Genomic DNA, 18,872 nt, shown 5'->3' with positions numbered 1-18,872 from the left:
TTTCATAAACAATGCACAGGTTGGCAACATTGGGGAGTGGATGATGCAACTGCAGTAAACCTTGTTCCACTTTCACTTCAGTGCTTGAAGCAGCAGGACATGTGCTTTTTGAGCTCTGTAGTGGCTGTGACAAGTGTGGGAAATGGAGGCTGCAGGTGTCTCGGGTACTGTGGTCTGTTCACGATCTGAGGTCATACATTGAGATTGAAACTCTACATGGCAAAAAAAAACCTGATAGAAATCCAGTGCGTTACGTGAAGTTTGTGGTGAGTTAACAGTGGACCGTAGTACAGTTTCTCGTTTTCAGAGTGGTTGTGTGAGCATAGATGATGATGCAAGACCAGGAAGGCCGAAATCAACAACTGATGAACGATGTGTGAAACTCGTGGGTGATGCCCTTGAACAAGATCGTCGTGTGACATGCGAAGAACTTTCTGAAACACAGGGATTCCACCGACATCAGTATACCAAATTCTGACAAATGATTTTAAAAAGAAAAAAAAATTTCTGCTTGATGGGTCCCCCACTTTTTGACTGCTGAACAGCAGCAGAGATGCCTGGACAATGCAACCATGCTGAAACAGAGATTTGACATTGAAAGTCAGGCATTCTTGAATCGCATTGTTACTATTGATGAAACATGGGTTAGAGACTTTGAATCAGAGCTGAAATCACAGTTCAATGAGTGGAGAGCTCCATCTTCCCCATGACCAAAAAAATTGACAAGCTCAATCAAAAGTCAAACAAATGATGATTTTTGCTTATGATCATGAAGGCATCATCATCACAGAGAAAATTCCATGTGGAAGAAGTGTCACAGCAGTGTATTATCGTAATTTTTTGCAAAAAAAATGCATAAAAAAATGCACAAAACCCGACCTCAGTTGCTCTTGGCTGGGTCACTCATTCTTCACGACAACGCTCGCCCACACATAGGGAATGTTGTCATTGAAAAACTACGCGAATACGGCTGGGAGGTGTTACCTCCTGCTCCCTACAGTCCAGACATGAGTCCACCAGACTTCGACCTTCTTCCAAAGTTGAAACAACCTATGCGTGGACATTGTTTTGCATTTCCGGAAGAGCTTTCTTCCGCCGTTACCCGAGCCATTCGGCAACTGATCAAAAACGGTGTCTTGGATGGAATAACGAAGTTTCCTGGACACTGGGACTCGGTCATTGCAAAGCAGGGAGACTATATTGAAGGACTGGAAAGAAATACTGGAAAAAAATAAATAAAACATGTAAATGAAAAAAAAAAAAAATATTGTGCATTATTTATGAAATGACCCTCGTATATATGTTGTCATCTACATGTATGTAAGACTTAAGTTTTAACTAGTGATTGATGCCCCTGACACAGGAGCAAAGGCGCCACAATCATTCTGAAGTCTGAAAATATCCACCTGGGACCATCTGGCTTTTATTTCTAATTTAAAGACTATTTTTCGAGCCTCTTGTTCTGCTCTTTTTGTTTTATTGCATTATTTTGTGCAGGTTTCTTTCTGCCTATTTTTCTCTTGCTAACCTAAATTTAAACACCATTTGCTCAAAGATCGCATACTACGGAGTAAATTCACTATATGTCGCCTACAAAAATTGACGCCCAAAAGAAAATCGGCACCTTGCGCTATTCTATAAACTGTCTCCGGAGTTAGGCGCAGTTTATAAAATCATGTATAACACCCATCTGTGCAACTAACATTTAGGCGCAGGCATTTATGCCAATGAAAACCAGCCCTAAATGCCTGCACCTAAGTTGTACACAGATTGGGCCTATTCTATAACAGTGTGACTCCCCTGGCCATGCCCCTTTTGAGATCCACGCACTAGAATTTATAGGCACCATTTTATAAAGTATTTTTTTTTAGTCTTCAGATGTTGAGGAAAGTGAGATCCTGCTTCCGCCAACAACATTTTGCTGTCCTTGTACAATCAATCATTCTTTCCAGACTGGACTATTGTAATTCCATCTATCTAAGTCTAACCAAGAAAAATCTTCAAAGACTTCAGCGGATCCAGAACACTGCGGCTAGGTTGATCTTCGCAAAAAGCAAATTCGATCATGTTTCCCTGCTTCTGTCAAAACTTCACTGGCTTCCGGTGATTTCTAGGATTTAAATGTACCTGCCTAAGATCCTACATGGCATTCTTCCTCCCCTAATCCCATTATCCTGGAATGCTTCAAGACCTGACACTACCAGATCCACCCACAGACTCAAACTATCTTTCCCCTCGTTAAAAGACGTCATGTATGCAGGGAAATTAGGGAAATCCCTTTTCTTCAAATTCACTGAGCTTTGGAATAACCTCCCTGCCCCGCTGCGGAACCTAGGCTCATTCCAATTATTCCAAAAGCATCTGAAAACCTGGCTTTTCTCCAAAAAAAACTATCTATTTAAAAAGTAAAGCTAGCTATCCTCTTCATAACCTCTAATTTCTTATTATGTCTTTCCCTCATTTATTGAATTACCTGTAAACCGTGTCGAGCTCTACCTTTATGGAGATGATGCAGTATACAAACTTAAGGTTTAGTTTAGTTTAGTTTCTCTTCCTCTCTTTTTTTTTCTCTCTCTCTCTTCCTCTCTCACTCTCTTTTTTTCTCTCTCTCTTCCTCTCTTTTTTTTCTCTCTCTCTTCCTCTCTTTTTTTTCTCTCTCTCTTCTCTCTCTCTCTCTCTTTTTCTCTCTCTTCTTTTATTCTCTCTTTCTCTTTCTCATTCTCATTAAAAGGTGTCATGTACGCAGGTAAATTAGGGAAATCCCTTTTCTTCAAATTCACTGAGCTTTGGAATGACCTCCCTGCCCCGCTGCGGAACCTAGGCTCATTCCAATTATTTCAAAAGCATCTGAAAACCTGGCTTTTCTCCAAAACGTAAAGCTATCTATTTAAAATGTAAAGCTAGCTATCCTCTTCATAACCTCTAATTTCTTATTATGTCCTTCCCTCATTTATTCAATTACCTGTAAAACATGTCGAGCTCTATCTTTATGGAGATGATGCAGTATACAAACTTAAGGTTTAGTTTAGTTTATGCTTAGAAAGTTGTGCACCTAAGTTCTAATTAGTGCCAATTCATATCAATAAATGCTTGTTAATTGGCAATCAACAGTGCGGATTGGTTTGTGAACCAATTAAGTTGTGCACACAAATCTGCAATGTACACAGATTTATGCGCACAACTTTGGTCACAGTATAAACTGGACGTGCACACACTCCTAACTTCTCTATAAACTTGCACACCCAAATCTAGACTTAGGCCTAAATTCTGCATGTGGCGTCTTAAGTTGTGTGGGCAAATCGGTGCTTTCTAAAAGCATTCTATAATGTGGGGTGTGTCACTTCTAGTGCGCGCATCTCAAAATAGTGTGTGGCCTAGGGAGAAGCATGGGTGGATCGTGGCCATTCAAAATATGCCCCATCTGCGCACAACTTAGGTGCTGGTATTTAGACCTGGTTTTCTTTGGCCTAAATAGGTGTGCCTAAAAGTCAGCAAAATGTATGGCCACTAAGCGTGATACTATATATGGTGAGTGCCTTTTATGCTATGCTTTAGTGACTGAACATAGTCTTCGTTGTATGTGTATTACCCCTGATGCTGCTTGACGGTAAAACGTGGCCATATTGGGCCTTGTTTCTGAATAAATTATTACATTTCTTTAACACCTTCATCTCCTGTATGGTGATATTTATTTGATGATTTGTGGCTGGTTTATCTCCTAGCCTCTTTGTTTTATTTGAATCCCTTCTGCCCCCATTAGAGTATCCACACTAGGGTTTGCAATAAACCTTAAGGATTTGGCTCTAGAATCAAACACTCCCCTGATTTAAAATGGACTCCAAGAAGGGCCAAATATAATGTAATGTAATGTAATGTAATTTATTTCTTATATACCGCTACATCCGTTAGGTTCTAAGCGGTTTCCTTTTCAGATCGAGGAGCCAAACTCACTTTTTTTTCCTTTATTGCCTTCACCCATGAAAAAAATGGCAAGGGAACCTTCCTATTTGTCAACTCTAGACCAAAGTATTTATTTGGGGGGAGGGGAAATATGGTGCAAGACGCTTTACAAAATATAACACAGACAATATGCTGTTACCTTCCAATGTAGTTTCTTCTCCAGACAGAGGAGGACTTCCTCCTTCATCGTATTCTGCCACTACATCGACTGCATACGTTGTTTCCGGAAGCAAATTTTTAAGAACTGTAGTTGTTGTTGTAGATGGCACTGAAACAAGAATTTCTTCGCCACCAACAGCTACTTTATATTTAACAAGGTATGACAAAACATCATCTGCAGCTGGCAACCAGCTCACTCGGAAGCTGTTAGACGTCACTTCAGAAAATTTCAAATTTGAGGCGGGGGTCAGAACTAAGGGAGGAAAAAATAGGGTTCTTAATAAGCATTCTCCATTACAATCAGGCATTAGATATATTCATTCAGAAACCCTGCAAACCACAGGCAGCGAAACACTTTTTTTGTTTGGGATTGGGGCCAAAAGCTCAGACCTTACCCAAGCTCCACCCCCATACCCCGCCCCCCAAATAGTACTAATTATAATACAATTTTCCATTCATTTTTCATATATACACACAATATAATCTTATTAACAACACATAATGGTTAATCACAAAATTAAACTACACAAAGCACACTGTATGCTTCTCAACATTCATTCCTACCAGAACACCTGGCCTTGGTCACACATGCAGAACACAGATAATCCCTATAGAAATACAGGACCACAAACTAAAGGGTCCTTTTATTTAGGCGCAGTAACCAATCTAGCGTGCATTAAAGATTAGCATGCACTAAATGCTAAGACATCCATTATATTCTATGGGTGCCTTAGTATTTAGCATGCGCTAAATTGGTTAGCGCGCCTTAATAAAAGAGCCTCTAAAAGGACTAATACCTGTATATATTCAAACGAAACCCTAAGATGCAAGACTCTGCATGCAGTACAACCTCAGAAAAACAGAAACAAATGCATTTCTTTCTGAACAGTGCAAAATCTAGACAGCAGATGTAAATTCTCAAAAGTGACACATTTCAATCACTAAATTGAAAATAAAATAATTTCCCCCTACCTTTGATGTCTGATGATTTTATTTTTCTAACCATCTTTTCCCAGTCTCTGGCTACACTTCCTTCTGTCTGTGCTCTTAACTGTATATCCAGGTACTTCAAGTTTCAAGTTTATTGTATATTTGATTAATCGCTTTCTCAAATTTCTAAGTGATGAACATATCATTAAAACTACATACAATTAAGGGGGCAGCAAAATAAGTAAAAACTAAACATACGTAACGTGTTAAAGACTAATATTACAAACATGTAAAAATGAGAGGAAAGGATGGGTAGATAAATACAAATAGCTGATAGAAAAGAAGACAATTATGGTAAAAAAAAAAAAAAATAGGGAGGGAATAAACAATGAACCTTAACAAGGTTATGGAAATGAAATGAAACTCTTAGTCAAGCTTGTTAAGTATCAAAAGCATCCTTGAAAAGAATGCTTTTTAGTTTGCTCTTAAATTTATCTTCTTATCCATTTGCTGTTTTTTTCTCCTTCACTTTCTGCCCCACATCCATCTTTAGCATTCACTTTTAACATTCAACTTTCTTCCATTTTTCTGCTTTCTTCTCATAATCTATCTACTTTTCTATGTCTTCCCTTCCCATCTATCCTTGTGTACCATCTCCTCTCTCTTTCTTCTTCCCTATTCCCATCTATCCATAAGAAGCATTTCTTCTTATCTCTTCCATGCCATACTCATTGCTGTGCACCATCTCCTCCCTCTGTCTCCCCTTCCCCTCTATCCGTGCTCCATCTCAGCCCTCTCTCTCTCCCTCTCCCGTGGTCAGACATCTCTGTCTTCCTCCTCCCCACCCTACCCCCTCCCATGCCCTGGCATCTATCCCTCCCCCTCCATGGTCAGCCATCTCCTTTCCTTTCTTCCTTTCCCTCCCCCTCCCTTCCCCATTGTCTGGCACCTCTCTCTCCTTTCCCTTCCCTGATCTTCCTTCTCCCTCCCTCCCCCTCTCTCCCCCAATTGTGTGCAGCATTTCTCTCATCCTCCCTTCCTCCCCAATGAGTACCTCTCTCCCTCTCTCTTTCTTTGTTATCACCTCCCTGTTGGCAGCGCAGCCTTCACAAATTGCTGCTGTTCCTTGCATTGGTCCTTCCTCTCTGCTGGTCCCATCTACTTCCTGCTTCCATGAAGGCAAGACCCAGCAGAGAGGAAGGCCCAATGCCAGCACACCAGCAAGTTAAAGCTGCTGTTGCCAGAAGGGAAAGGCCTTCCTGACCATGACCCGGCCCTGAGAGTACCCTCTTATGGGCCGCACTGGAGACAGATTTCTCCTACCCTCTTAGTATGCCAATGATCTGAAGTCATGGAATGACCTTCAACTCCAGGAAATCATTTCATTGAATACATCAATGAACATTATGTAACTCCAAAATTTTTTGCAAGACAAAATCCATTATTAATCATGGGAATCAGGATGAATGGAAAGGCAAGCAAGGAAATTGCAGAGCTGAGCACAAACTGTTCTGACTACAGAGTAAATGTGGTCTGTTAGCTAAAGAAATGAGGGTCCATGTAGGATTCATCAAGTTCTGTTTCACCCACCGATCCTGTCACCTTATAAACAGAAAGACCCAAAGAGGCAGGTCCTATCTTGGCATGTTTCAAGAGAAGGAGGCTTCAATTCTTTTTTTAATTAAACTTATGGAAGCTGTTGTTACCTCACAGTTGATTGCTTATCTAGACAAATCTGAAATCTTATTAGTTCTGACAAGTTTTCTCACCAACTTTACTACTCAAACTCATTTTGGCTGAGATGAGGCTGATGTTGAGTGAAGGACAGAAAGTTCCCGTTTTACAGTTTGACCTCTCTAGTTCCTTTGATATATTGTACTGTTAAATACATGACTGAATGGAATTGGTATAATGGGCAATGTTTTAAGTTAGTATAGGGGCATCCTTACCATAAGGTACTACAGTAGACTCCATGTTAACCAGAACTCAAGTAACCAGAACTCTCAAGCAACCAGAAAAAAATCTAAGAAATACTGTAATACTTTAAATAAAAATGAAAATAAAATCAATTTATGGTGGAAATTTAAGTGTAAACTTGGCACGCCTCACCTGAGCATGCCCACGTTTTGCCTATCATATGTTCGGTAGTTTGTCTGGAACAGTTTATGGTAGGCATAGTATGGGGTATAGTATTAGTTAGGCCTATTTTTCATAGTAACTCTCAAGCAACCAGAAACTACATTTATCCGGGATCTATCAATCCCTATGGGTGCTTGTTAGCTAAGAGTCTACTGTACATAGTTAAGATGAATGGTACTTTTTCTTATAAATAGCAATGATAGAGTCCCTCAAGGATCTCCCCTATCTCCCATTTTATTTAATGTTCTTATATCTTCACTGGGTTTTGAACACATGCAGGATTTCCATTGTATACATACACTGATGATATTACTATGTTACTATACTAAACTGTATCCCTTTAAAGTGCATTGTAAATCACCTTGAACCTATTAAGGCATAGTGCGACTCATAAATCTCAGATTAGATTAATTTGAACTCCTGATATACCAGATATTAAGTCAAGTATTGAGAGATGCACCTCTTTGATTGCATCTTTTGAAACTGAACAGTGATAAAACAAAATTTATTTTGAGACTGCAGATGATTCAGCTTAGGACCGTGCATTTATGGTAAATAATATGTCTTACAAACTAGAATCCTCATTGAAGATTCTGGGCATTATGCTACATGAAAAGTTAGCAATGGATCTACAAGTAAATCATCTGGTAAAGAATTGTTTCTGGCTAATGTGCAATCTTAGTAGAATTTGCAAATATTTCCACCACAATCAATTTAGTTTGAGAGTGCAAGAACTGATATTGTCATAATTAGACTACTGTAATATCACTTACTTGGGCTGTTCAAAGTATTTGTTGAGGAAATTAGCATTTGTAGAGAAAATTACACACTGTTCAAAATACTGCTCTCTAATTGATCTGCTCGTTGAACAAGTTCGAGAGAGTTATGCCCTAGTATAAACAATTCCACTGGTTACCAGTGAAAGCCAGGATTGACTTTAAATTATACTGTTTTATATTTAAGGTCATCCAAGGACTAGCTCAACCCTATTTATACCAACTCATCATTTTTTTCACTCAAAATATGGAACTCATTACCATTTAAAATTAATATTTCCATCTTGTACGGTGTCAAATCTAAGAGAGCACACTATGGTATTTTCTTACTGTGAGGCTAAGTTATGGTATTTATTACTCATGTGTGTGGTTCAAATGCATAATTATGCAGGATTTTTTAAGCTAATTAAGACTGTTTGGTTTCAAAAATGTATTGTTTTTAAATAAGTGTTAGTCCAACTGTAACTGTTAGCTTAAATATATGAATTAAGATTGATTGTATTCTTCACATTCAAGGATTAATTGTCTCTGGTCTTATCTTTCTGTAATCCACTTTGAACCTGTACTGGTGTAGGTGGAATAGATAAAGTAAATTAGACTGCTTTTTTCCCATCAAAATCTGCAGTTGAATTCTAATGACCACACGAATACCTGATTTTGGATCTAAGCCAATAAAAATCCAACCTCTGAAAAATTCCTAACTGGAAATTATTGTATTTGATTGGTGATTATTATAATCCTAAAATCAAAGCATCTTCAGTCACTTTATTAGCCCATACCACAGTTTAGCTAACTGTAATTAAGTAATAATGTTGCTTTAGTGCTGGAGAAGGATTTTAGGCGTGCTGTGGACCACAAGATGAACTAACAAATCGATTCTGGAAGAGATCAAACCGGCTTTGTCACTCGAAGCCCAAATGATGGGGTCACACCATCAGAAGAGAGGGATCACTGGAGAAGGACATCATGTTTGGGAAGATCGAAGGTACCAGGCGACCTGCAATCAGATAGCTGGACACGTTGAAAATAACCACGGGGATAACGCTGGAGGACCTTTCCGGACTAGCACAAAACCGATTTCTTTTAAGATCCGTAATTCGACAAGTCGCTAGGATTCGAGCGCAAGTCGATGGCACCTAACAAACAATAATGTTGTTCACTCTTCCAACCCTGAGGGTAAGCACCATGGAATCTCCCTATTCTTTGGAATCTTGCCAGGAACTTGTGCCCTGGATTAGCCTCTTCTGGAAACAGGATAATAGGCTTGAGAGACCTTTGATCTGAGCCAGTACAGCAATTCTTATGTTCTAAGCTACCATGAAAATAAGGTGCAAATCTCGCAGCTAATAATGCCCTTGAGCACTGTTCCCTCTAAGCCAGTGGTCTCAAACTCGCGGCCCAGGGGGGGCCCGCCAGGTACTATTTTGAGGCCCTCGGTATGTTTAACATAATTACAAAAGTAATCGTATGTCATGATCATCGTATGTCTCTTTAGCTATAAATTACAATATTATTTTTAAGACTTAGCCGAAAGGAAAGATTTATAAACTATAAAGAGTTTTACCTAATGCAAAATTGTCATTTCTTTAATAAGACATTAACTATTTTTTCTGAGGCCCTAAAAGTACTGACAAATCCAAAATGTGGCCCTGCAAAGGGTTCGAGTTTGAGACCACTGCTCTAAGCTGAGTGGAAGTCCTCCAACTACTCTGCTGCTAGTGGGAGGTGGTGTTTCAGTGCTGTGTTTTTAATCTCTAGTAATAGGCAGCTTCCCTGGAGTCCTGCAGAGCATGATTGTTCCTCACTATTAAAAATGTTATCGTAGACACACACACACCTACTTGCAGGTAGGTAGGTGGAGGACTCCTGTTTGCCTAGAGGAAACATTGCCTGAGAGGTAGGATCTGTGCATATCTTTCAGGTGTTATAATTGTAAACAGCACTGAAGTCCTTTTAATGTATATGATGGGCTATACATATCCAATTTACTACAAAGATGAATCTAAAATAAACTAGTAAAGTACATAAGAAAATAAGAGCTGCTATGCTGGGACAGACCAAAAGTCGATGAAGCCCAGTAAACTGTTTCCAACAATGGCCAACCCGGGTCCCAAGTACCTAGCTAGATCCTAAGTAGTAAAACTGATTTTATGCTACTTATCCTAGGAATAAGCAGTGGATTTCCCCAAACCATCTCAATAATGGTTTATGGACTATTGTGTTAAGAAATTATCTGAGAACCTCTTTTACTAAGCCACAGTAGAGGTTTCTACCATAGCCCAGGGCACTAAATGCTTTGATGCACATAGGATTTCTATGAGCGTCGGAGCAGTGTTGGTGCATTTAGCGCTCTGGGCCGCAGTAGAAACTTCTATCACGGCTTAGTAAAGGGGGGGGGGGGGAAATTTTTATGAACCTTGCTAAGCTAACTGCTTTCACCACTTTCTCAGGCAATGAATTTCAAAGATTAATTACACATTGAGTAAAGAAATATTTTCTCTGGTTTGTTTTAAATCTACTACTTATTAGCTTCATCGTATGCCCCTAATCCTAGTATTTTTTGAAAGAGTAAACAAGCAATTCACATCTGCTCGTTCCATTCCACTCAGTATTTTATAAACCTCTGTCATATCTCCCCTGAGCCTTCTCTTCTCCAGGCTGAAGAGCCCTAGCCACTTTAGCCTTTCATCATAGGAAAATTGTACCATCCCTTTTGGCAGATAAAGACCCGAATGGTCCATCCAGTCTGCCCAACCTGATTCAATTTAAATTTTTTTAACTTTTCCTTCTTAGCTATTTCTGGGCAAGAATCCAAAGCTCTACCCGGTACTGTGCTTGTGTTCCAACTGCCGAAATCTCCGTCAAAACCTACTCCAGCCCATTTACACCCTCCCAGCCACTGAAGCCCTCTCCAGCCCATCCTCCCCCAAATGACCATATACAGACACAGACCGTGCAAGTCTGCCTAGTACTGGCCTTAGTTCAATATTTAATATTATTTTCTGATTCTAGATCCTCTGTGTTCATCCCATGCTTCTTTGAACTCAGTCACCGTTTTCCTCTCCACCACCTCTCTCGGGAGCGCATTCCAGGCATCCACCACCCTCTCCGTAAAGTAGAATTTCCTAACATTGCCTTTGAATCTACCACCCCTCAACCTCAAATTATGTCCTCTGGTTTTACCATTTTCCTTTCTCTGAAAAAGATTTTGTTCTACGTTAATACCCTTCAAGTATTTGAACATCTGAATCATATCTCCCCTGTCCCTCCTTTCTTCTAGGGTATACATATTCAAGGCTTCCAGTTTCAACATATCCTCAACGAAGACACCTAGATCTTTTTCCTGGGTGCCGACTCCAAGCGTGGAACCCTACATCATGTAGCTATAGTTCAGATTCCTCTTTCCAACATGCATAACTTTGCACCTGTTCACATTAAATGTTATCTGTCATTTTTATGCCCAGTCTCTCAAGGTCCTCTTGTAATTTTTCACCAAAAACAACTTGGTGTCATCAGCAAATTTAATTACCTCACTAGTTATTCCTATCTCTAGATCAGTGATAAATATGTTAAAAAACAGCGGTCCTAGCAAAGACTCCTGGAAAACCACAGTATTTACCCTTATCCACTGAGAATACTGACCAATTAACCCTTCTCAAAGAAATGTAGTAGATTGGTGAGGCAAGATTTCCCTGGACTAAATCCATATTGGCTTTCTCTTATTAATCCATGCTTATGTATATGCTCTGTCATTTTGCTCTTTATAACAGTCTCTGCCATTTTTCCTGGCACCATCAAATGGATCAGTCTATAATTTTCTGGATCACCTCTGGAACCTTTTTTAAAAATCGGTGTTACGTTAGCCACCCTCCAGTCTTCCGGTACCATGCTAGATTTTAAAGATAATTTACAAATTATTAACAATAGCTCTGCAAGTTCTTTTTTCAATTCTATCAGCACTCTGGGATATATACCATCAGATTCAGGTGATTTGCTACTGTTCAATTTATCAAATTGCCCAATTACATCTTCCAGTGATACAGAAATGTATTTCAGTTTCTCTGGCTCATCAGCACTGAATACCATTTCTGCCACTGGTATCTCCCTCACTGGTATCTCCCTCAAATGTATGGACCTTCAGACCACCATAAGGGTACATACCCCTGGTCATATAACTCTTCGTCGGTCTACCTTTTATTAACATATTTAATTTTTTTTATATATAATTTTTCTTTTGTGTAAACTTATATCACTCTATTTTCATCAATTTTCTTTAAAACAGTGTAACATCACTTAGCTCTGGCTTATAGTGATGGGAGAGGTGAAGAATGGATAGCATCACTATAAGCCAGAGCTAAGTGATGTTACACTATTTTAAAGAAAATTGATGAAAATAGAGTGATATAAGTTTACACAAAAGAAAAATTATATATAAAAAATTTAAATGTGTTAATAAAAGGTGGACCGACCAGGGGTATGTACCCTTATGGTGGTCTGAAGGTCCATACATTTGGATTAATTATTTATACAGCAAGTTTATGTATAAAATACTAGGACAACCAGTATAAGTGTGTTGATTACACTGAAGTCACAACTGAGGCACTTTTTGGATGCTATATGCCTTTTTCCGTTCTGTCATCCAGCAGTCCAACTGATTCTTTTCCCAGCTATTATACCTAAAAAAGATTTTACAATGTGTTTTTACTTCCAGCACAATCTTCTTTTCAAGGACTCTGTTTGCCTTCCTTATTCGTGCCTTGCATTTGACTTGACATTCCTTATATTGTTTCCTATTATTTTCAGTCAGATCTTTCTTCCACTTTTTGAAGGATTCTTATCTCTAATAGCTTCCTTCACCTCACTCATTAACCAAGCCGTCTGCCATTTGGTCTTCCTTCCTCCTTTTTTAATACATAAAATATATCTGGTCTGGACTTCCAGGATGATATTTTTGAATAACGTCCACGTCTGATGTAAATTTTTGACCTTTGCAGCTGCTCCTCTAAGTTTCTTTTTTACCATTCTCCTCATGTGATCAGTCTCCTTTTTTAAAGTTAAATGCTATTGTAGGAAAAATAGGAAATCTAGTGGCTAAGATGGTAGCATACTATTTCTAGTAACGGGACATGCTTATCCATGCAATACATTATGGATGGATGCTGGTACAAGAAATGAAATATAGTAGAGAACACCCAAAGTTCTTCTGCCCTTTCACCTTTATCTTATTTCTCACTTTTTCATCCTTCTCATTCCCTTTCTTCCATTCTTCTGCCCTCTTTCCATACCCCCAGCTGACAGGAGGGCAATACTTCTTGAATGCCTTATAATCTATGGGGCAGATATTCAAAATGATTTAAACAGCCAGGAGAGGCTCCTCACTAGTAACTAACTAGGCAATATTCCACAGCAGTTGAAGTGAAATGAATGATGGGCGATAAAGACCTAAATGATTAAGAACATAAGAAGTTGCCTCCACTGGGTCAGACCAGAGGTCCATCCCGCCCAGCGATCCGCTCCCGCGGTGGCCCATCAGGTCCGCGACCTGTGAAGTGGTTTCTGACCACTTCTATAACCTACCTCAAGTTCTATCTGTACCCCTCTATCCCCTTATCCTCCAGGAACCTATCCAAACCTTCCTTGAACCCCTGTACAGAGTTCTGGCTTATCACCTCCTCCGGAAGCTTGTTCCATGTGTCCACCACCCTCTGGGTAAAAAAGAACTTCCTAGCATTTGTTCTAAACCTGTCCCCTTTCAATTTCTCCAAGTAACCCCTAGTGCTTGTGGCTCCCCACAGTTTGAATAATCTGTCCTTATTCACTTTCTCTATGCCCTTTAGGATTTTGAAGGTTTCTATCATGTCTGCCCAAGAGTCACACATTATGAATTCATGATTAAATTGGTTTTCTTCAGAATTTCTGGGACATAGACTATAGAAGTCCACCCAAGACTGTCCTTAGGTTCCAACTATCGGCGTTGCCATTGAAGTCCTCTCCAGCCCATCCTAAACCAAACTGCCATGTAAAAGCATCTCCACGCCTGGCTAAACTTCACTGGCTTCTGAGAATCTCCAGGATACACTTTAAATGTGCCTGTATAACCTTTAAGATCTTGTTCGCCATTTGTCCTTTATTAATCCCTCTGTCTTGGAATTCTAAAAGACCTGGTCTGGCTAGAACTATGCAAAAATTTAAATTATCCTTTCCTTCTCTGAAAGGCACAGCCTCTACTGGTAAATTGGGGAAGTCTTTGTCTTTCAAACTAACTGAATTATGGAACAATATTCCTTTGTGGTTGAGAGAACTAGGTTCTCTTCAAACCTTTCGTAAATACTCGCATCTAAAAACTTGGTTATTTTCCCAGCTGTTAAATTTTTATCTTCCCTCTATTTTTTTATTTTCCATTTTATTTACTGTTAACCGAGTTGAGCTTTATTGTTATACAGATGACATGGTCTATAAACTCAAATTTTAGTTTAGTTTAGTTTTACATGACACAGACCGTGCAAGTCTGCCCAGTGCCAGCCCTTAGTTCCTCACAGCCGGAGTCACCATCTAAGCACCACTCGACACATCAACACACATGCAGCCATTTAAGTTTTGATTTTTGTACCATTCATTTTCGACTTAGAGATCTGTGTTCCTCATATGCCTCTGAAAATGCCCAGTTATTTTGTGGATGTGCCAGGAGCAGAGTTGTCACTTAGCTGGTTACGTCTCGATATTCAGCACGTAACCACTAAGATAAGTGACCACATAAAGCATAGCCCTATCTTTATGTGATTCTTTTTAGCCAGTAAGTGCTAAATATTGCACTTAACTGATTAAGTTTTAGTCGGCTGGGTATGTCTGGATATTCAGTGCTGAAGCCCAAAAATGGCTCGGCATTGAATATCCGGTGTAAAGCCAGTGGTGCTCAGCAAAACACTGACTGTCAACAGCTGAATATCTACCCCTAACTTTGTTATACAACATTTGATCGCAGGTCTCCCAAAAAATAGCAAATCATGTCTGAGGCTATGAGGATCAAGTCATTTATCCACAGCCACAATCGTCCATGGAAGAAGCAGGATTTGAATGCTGGCTTCTGTGGGTTTTAGCCAGTAGTGTGATGATAAATGTTCAACAATGGGCTCTCTCTCTCCAAGCATAAAAACGTGCACAGGCATAGCCAGCCCTGCAATCTGAGAGGTGCCCAGGAATGGGCTGAAGGGCAATGCATTCATCTCTCTCTCTCCCCCCTTCCCCCTCACATGAGCACACTAAGCATACCTTTGCTGGCAGGGATTCTGAGCCCGTCAAACCAAATAAATGGACTGCCTAAGCATTGATACTCAGAGCCAGAAACAAGCAGCAAAGAGCAATGGCACTCCATTTATTTGGCTAGCGGGGCTCAGCATCCTCACCAGCAAAGGTAAAAGACAGTTCAGGAGAGGGCCTGAGCTCAAATTTGGGTGGTGGGTCCAGCATCCAAGGTCCCCAATGGCTATTTTAACAATCAGCTCCCAAAACTTTTAAAAGCTTAACAATTGGCTCTTGCGAGACAGTGTGAGCCAGCTCCACCACATCACTGGTTTTAACCTATTTCTCTAACCACTAGGCTACTCCATCTGCTACTCACTGTCTTGCTGATGCATTCACATTTATTGCGTTATAATTTTACGATTCTACTCTATTATAGTAAAAAACACCATAGCATATTTAAGGAAAGGCAGTCTAGTAAATATATAAACTCAACTCTCCCATTTTGTGCCAAAGGAGAAAAATGCTTAGCATTTCTGCTCCCAGGTTTTTAATGACAAATATATGAAGCTTAAATAGGGAAACTTTTAAATGAGCACCTGTTGGAACTTGCATAGGAAAAAATGCAAGAATGTCTAAAAGCTCTGGTTTTTAAAAGGATTACCACCGGAAAAATGGTCCTAGGCTGGGCCTCTGAGAACAAAAATCTTAGCATGTCAGGCACTTAGATGACGTGTGGCAATTTGGAAGAGGGAAATGTTATACAGTAGAGTGTTATCACCACACATTGCATACCCTATTTTAAATCCAACCATCGAAGTATGCTAAAATAAAAAAAAAATAAGCTTTTTAAAACACAGACAGGTCAATTTTCAGTGGCAGCAGTGATCACGGAGGGGTCGAAGGAGGGGGGCTGGTATCCTGGCCATGGCAAGTAATATATTTAAAAAAAAAAAATATATATATATATATACACACACATATATACATTTATTTATTTAGTGTTTCTATCTATCCCCTTTTACAAAACTGTAGTGTGGTTTTTAGCACAAGCTACGGCGATAACAGCTCCGATGGTCATAGGAATTCTACGAACATTGGAGCTGTTATCACCATGGTCGGCACTATATATCGCGCAACGGTTTTGTAAAAGGGGGGGGAGTATATATTCACTGCAACAGGTCAGTTTTTCAGTGGCAGCAGTGATCACATGGATTTTTTTTTTATTTTTACCGCTGGCCATGGCAATTAAAATATATATATTTAGTGCTGATATACATGTATATTCACTGCAACACTCAAAACACAAAACTCCTTAGCTGCCTAACAGAAATCAATAAAATGGATGCCCATTAACAAACGTCAGCTGAATGCATCCAAAACCAAATTATTCCGGATACGCAATAGAAATTGCACAAATCTGCGACCTTCACTCACCTCATTAATAGGCAAAGTTCATAGTCTTGGCGTGCTATTCGACACCAACCTCTTGCTTTCGGACCACGTCTTACAGGTTGTCTCAACCTCATTCTACTATCTTCGACAACTTCTGTGAAATCCAAGCAGATTTCTCCAAAGCAGATTTTTCATAACTCCTCTACGTCTTATCATGTAAGAGCTATTGTAATGCACTATTTGTAGGACTATCAAAGAAAAACCAACAATGCCTACAACACATAAAAAAACACAGTGGTCTATCTTCTGAAAAAACCCTCAGCATTTTGGACCATGTCAGCCCTCCCCCCTCCCCCCTCCCCCCTACTGACCATAGTGCACTGGCTACACATAAATAAACACTTCATATTCAAAGCCTTAACCTTGGCCTACAAATCCTTACATAACATGATCCCAGAGTACATGCAATACAAGCTCAAAACCTACATACCAAATCACCCTCTAAGATCACAAGGAGAAAAACGCCTGACAGTCCCATCTAGCCACTTGCTGTTACATGAAAAAGCTAGCAGAAACTCTGGAACCAAATACTTCAATCGATCCGCTCAGTTGACTCCATTGCTTTTGAGTCTCCATTGGCTCCCGGTTTATCTCAGAATCCAGTTTAAATGTTTTTGTATTATTTTCAAAATTTTATATGGTATTTTTGTTCCTCTTGTTCCTCTTCTTTTTTTTTTAATTTATATCCTTTTACAATTTAATATCAAGCATTACAGTCTTGAAAAAAGATCAGAATATCCAAAAAGAGAAAAATTAACATATATACTGGAAAATACAATCAGCTATTCAGTCCACAAAATTTGGAATCAAGAAAGGAAATAAATTTCAATTAATTGAAAAAAAATTATACAAATATAGAGTAACGGCAATGGATATCCACCCTATAGCTGATAGAAAGGTCATTCATCCATGGACTAAGAAACCAACCCTTCTTGTGGCCCTAAAAAATATCTAATAACTGGGCTCAAAAAAAGGAAATTTTTATTTTGCTAAGAAATAAAACATTTTACTGGAAATTTAAGCAAAAAAGTAGCCCCAAGGGCCAGGGCTCTTGGCCGCAAGGCCAAAAACTCCTTTCTACTCCTCTGGGTTTTCAAAGCTACCGGTAGGTCTGGAAAAATTCTAACATTTGAGCCCAAAAATTTGTCATTTAAGTGACGGAAATATGGGCGTAAAAGATATTCTCTATCACTTTCCAAGGCTAGAGTCAATAAGGGAGTGGTTCTATCCATAACCACCTCAAGAGAGCTTTCCAGAAATAAAGACAGATCAACATCATCTTTAGATTTTTCCTTAGGAGTAGACTCCCCTTGAGGTCTCCTAATGTCCAAGCAGTAATTGGAGATAAATTTTCCAATGGGATGGCTAGGACTTCTTAAAAGTATTTTCTCACCATCTCCACTGGAGAGATGACAGGACATTTTGGAAAGTTCAGAAATCTTAAGTGAGTTTTCAAAATTTTCCAACTTTGCGAGAAATAAATGATCTTTCCTTAACCATTTCCAATTGGACAGTCTTCACTTCCTTCAAACTTTCTTCTTGTTTCTCCAATTTCTCACTTAAGTTAATTAGAAGCACTCCTTGTTGCTCAACCTTGGAATAGATAGTCCCATAGTCAGTTTTGATAGTTGAAAGACTCAATTTAAGGTTGGTGTCCATGACAGATATGGCCTGCCAAAGCGCTTCCATATCAATTTTCTCAGGTCGTTTCAGCTCCCCAAAACTGATGTTATTCCCTCCAGAAGCTCCTCTCACCTCTTTCTCAATGATGTCAGGGGTTAGCTGGCCAACATCACCAACACCGTCCTGCCAAGGATCCAGTGCTAGTGTCCCTCCTCTGATGGAGTCCATTCCTCCCACACCGGGCTGCTGAACTCCTGCACCTCCCTGCACCAAAAGACTTCCGGGTTGGGGAGGGATTGATCTCTGCTCCGGGCAGCTCCTGCACTGAGTTTTCCAGAAAGCTCTGGACTCGCCCCCAAAGTAGAGAGGTTCTCCACAGCTGGGTGAGTAAAAGCGTTCAATATCGTCGGCTGAATCATGCGCTGTGGGGTCCCAGGCGCCGGAGGGTTAGGGCGAATGGTTCCCTTTCTCTTCCCCATTCGGGTTGGAGTTGCACTTCAGCGGTAAGTTAAAGTAGAATGGAAAACTCTCAAAACTCGCTGCGACCCGCTCAGACGTCCGTTCTCGCCGCAATCTTGATTTCTTCTGCTA

The 18,872-nt window shown here is 39.7% G+C and overlaps 1 protein-coding gene across 3 annotated transcripts in view; it reads right to left on the bottom strand.

Annotated features, from left to right (window-relative positions):
- COL12A1 (collagen type XII alpha 1 chain) overlaps positions 1 to 18,872 on the bottom strand; it is a 413,394-nt gene that overhangs the window by 295,844 nt on the left and 98,678 nt on the right. For 2 of the 3 annotated variants that reach the window (XM_033936132.1, XM_033936135.1), the window contains exon 11: positions 4,100 to 4,372. The exons of the other annotated variant lie outside the window; for it this stretch is intronic. In XM_033936132.1, coding sequence (XP_033792023.1) covers positions 4,100 to 4,372 — 273 coding nt within the window. The remainder of the gene's footprint in view (positions 1 to 4,099; positions 4,373 to 18,872) is intronic. 3 annotated transcript variants of the gene reach the window in all.

The sequence above is a fragment of the Geotrypetes seraphini genome, chromosome 3, assembly GCF_902459505.1.
Source record: "Geotrypetes seraphini chromosome 3, aGeoSer1.1, whole genome shotgun sequence".
Taxonomy (NCBI): Eukaryota; Metazoa; Chordata; class Amphibia; order Gymnophiona; family Dermophiidae; genus Geotrypetes; species Geotrypetes seraphini.
This window is presented reverse-complemented; position numbering and strand designations above follow the sequence as displayed.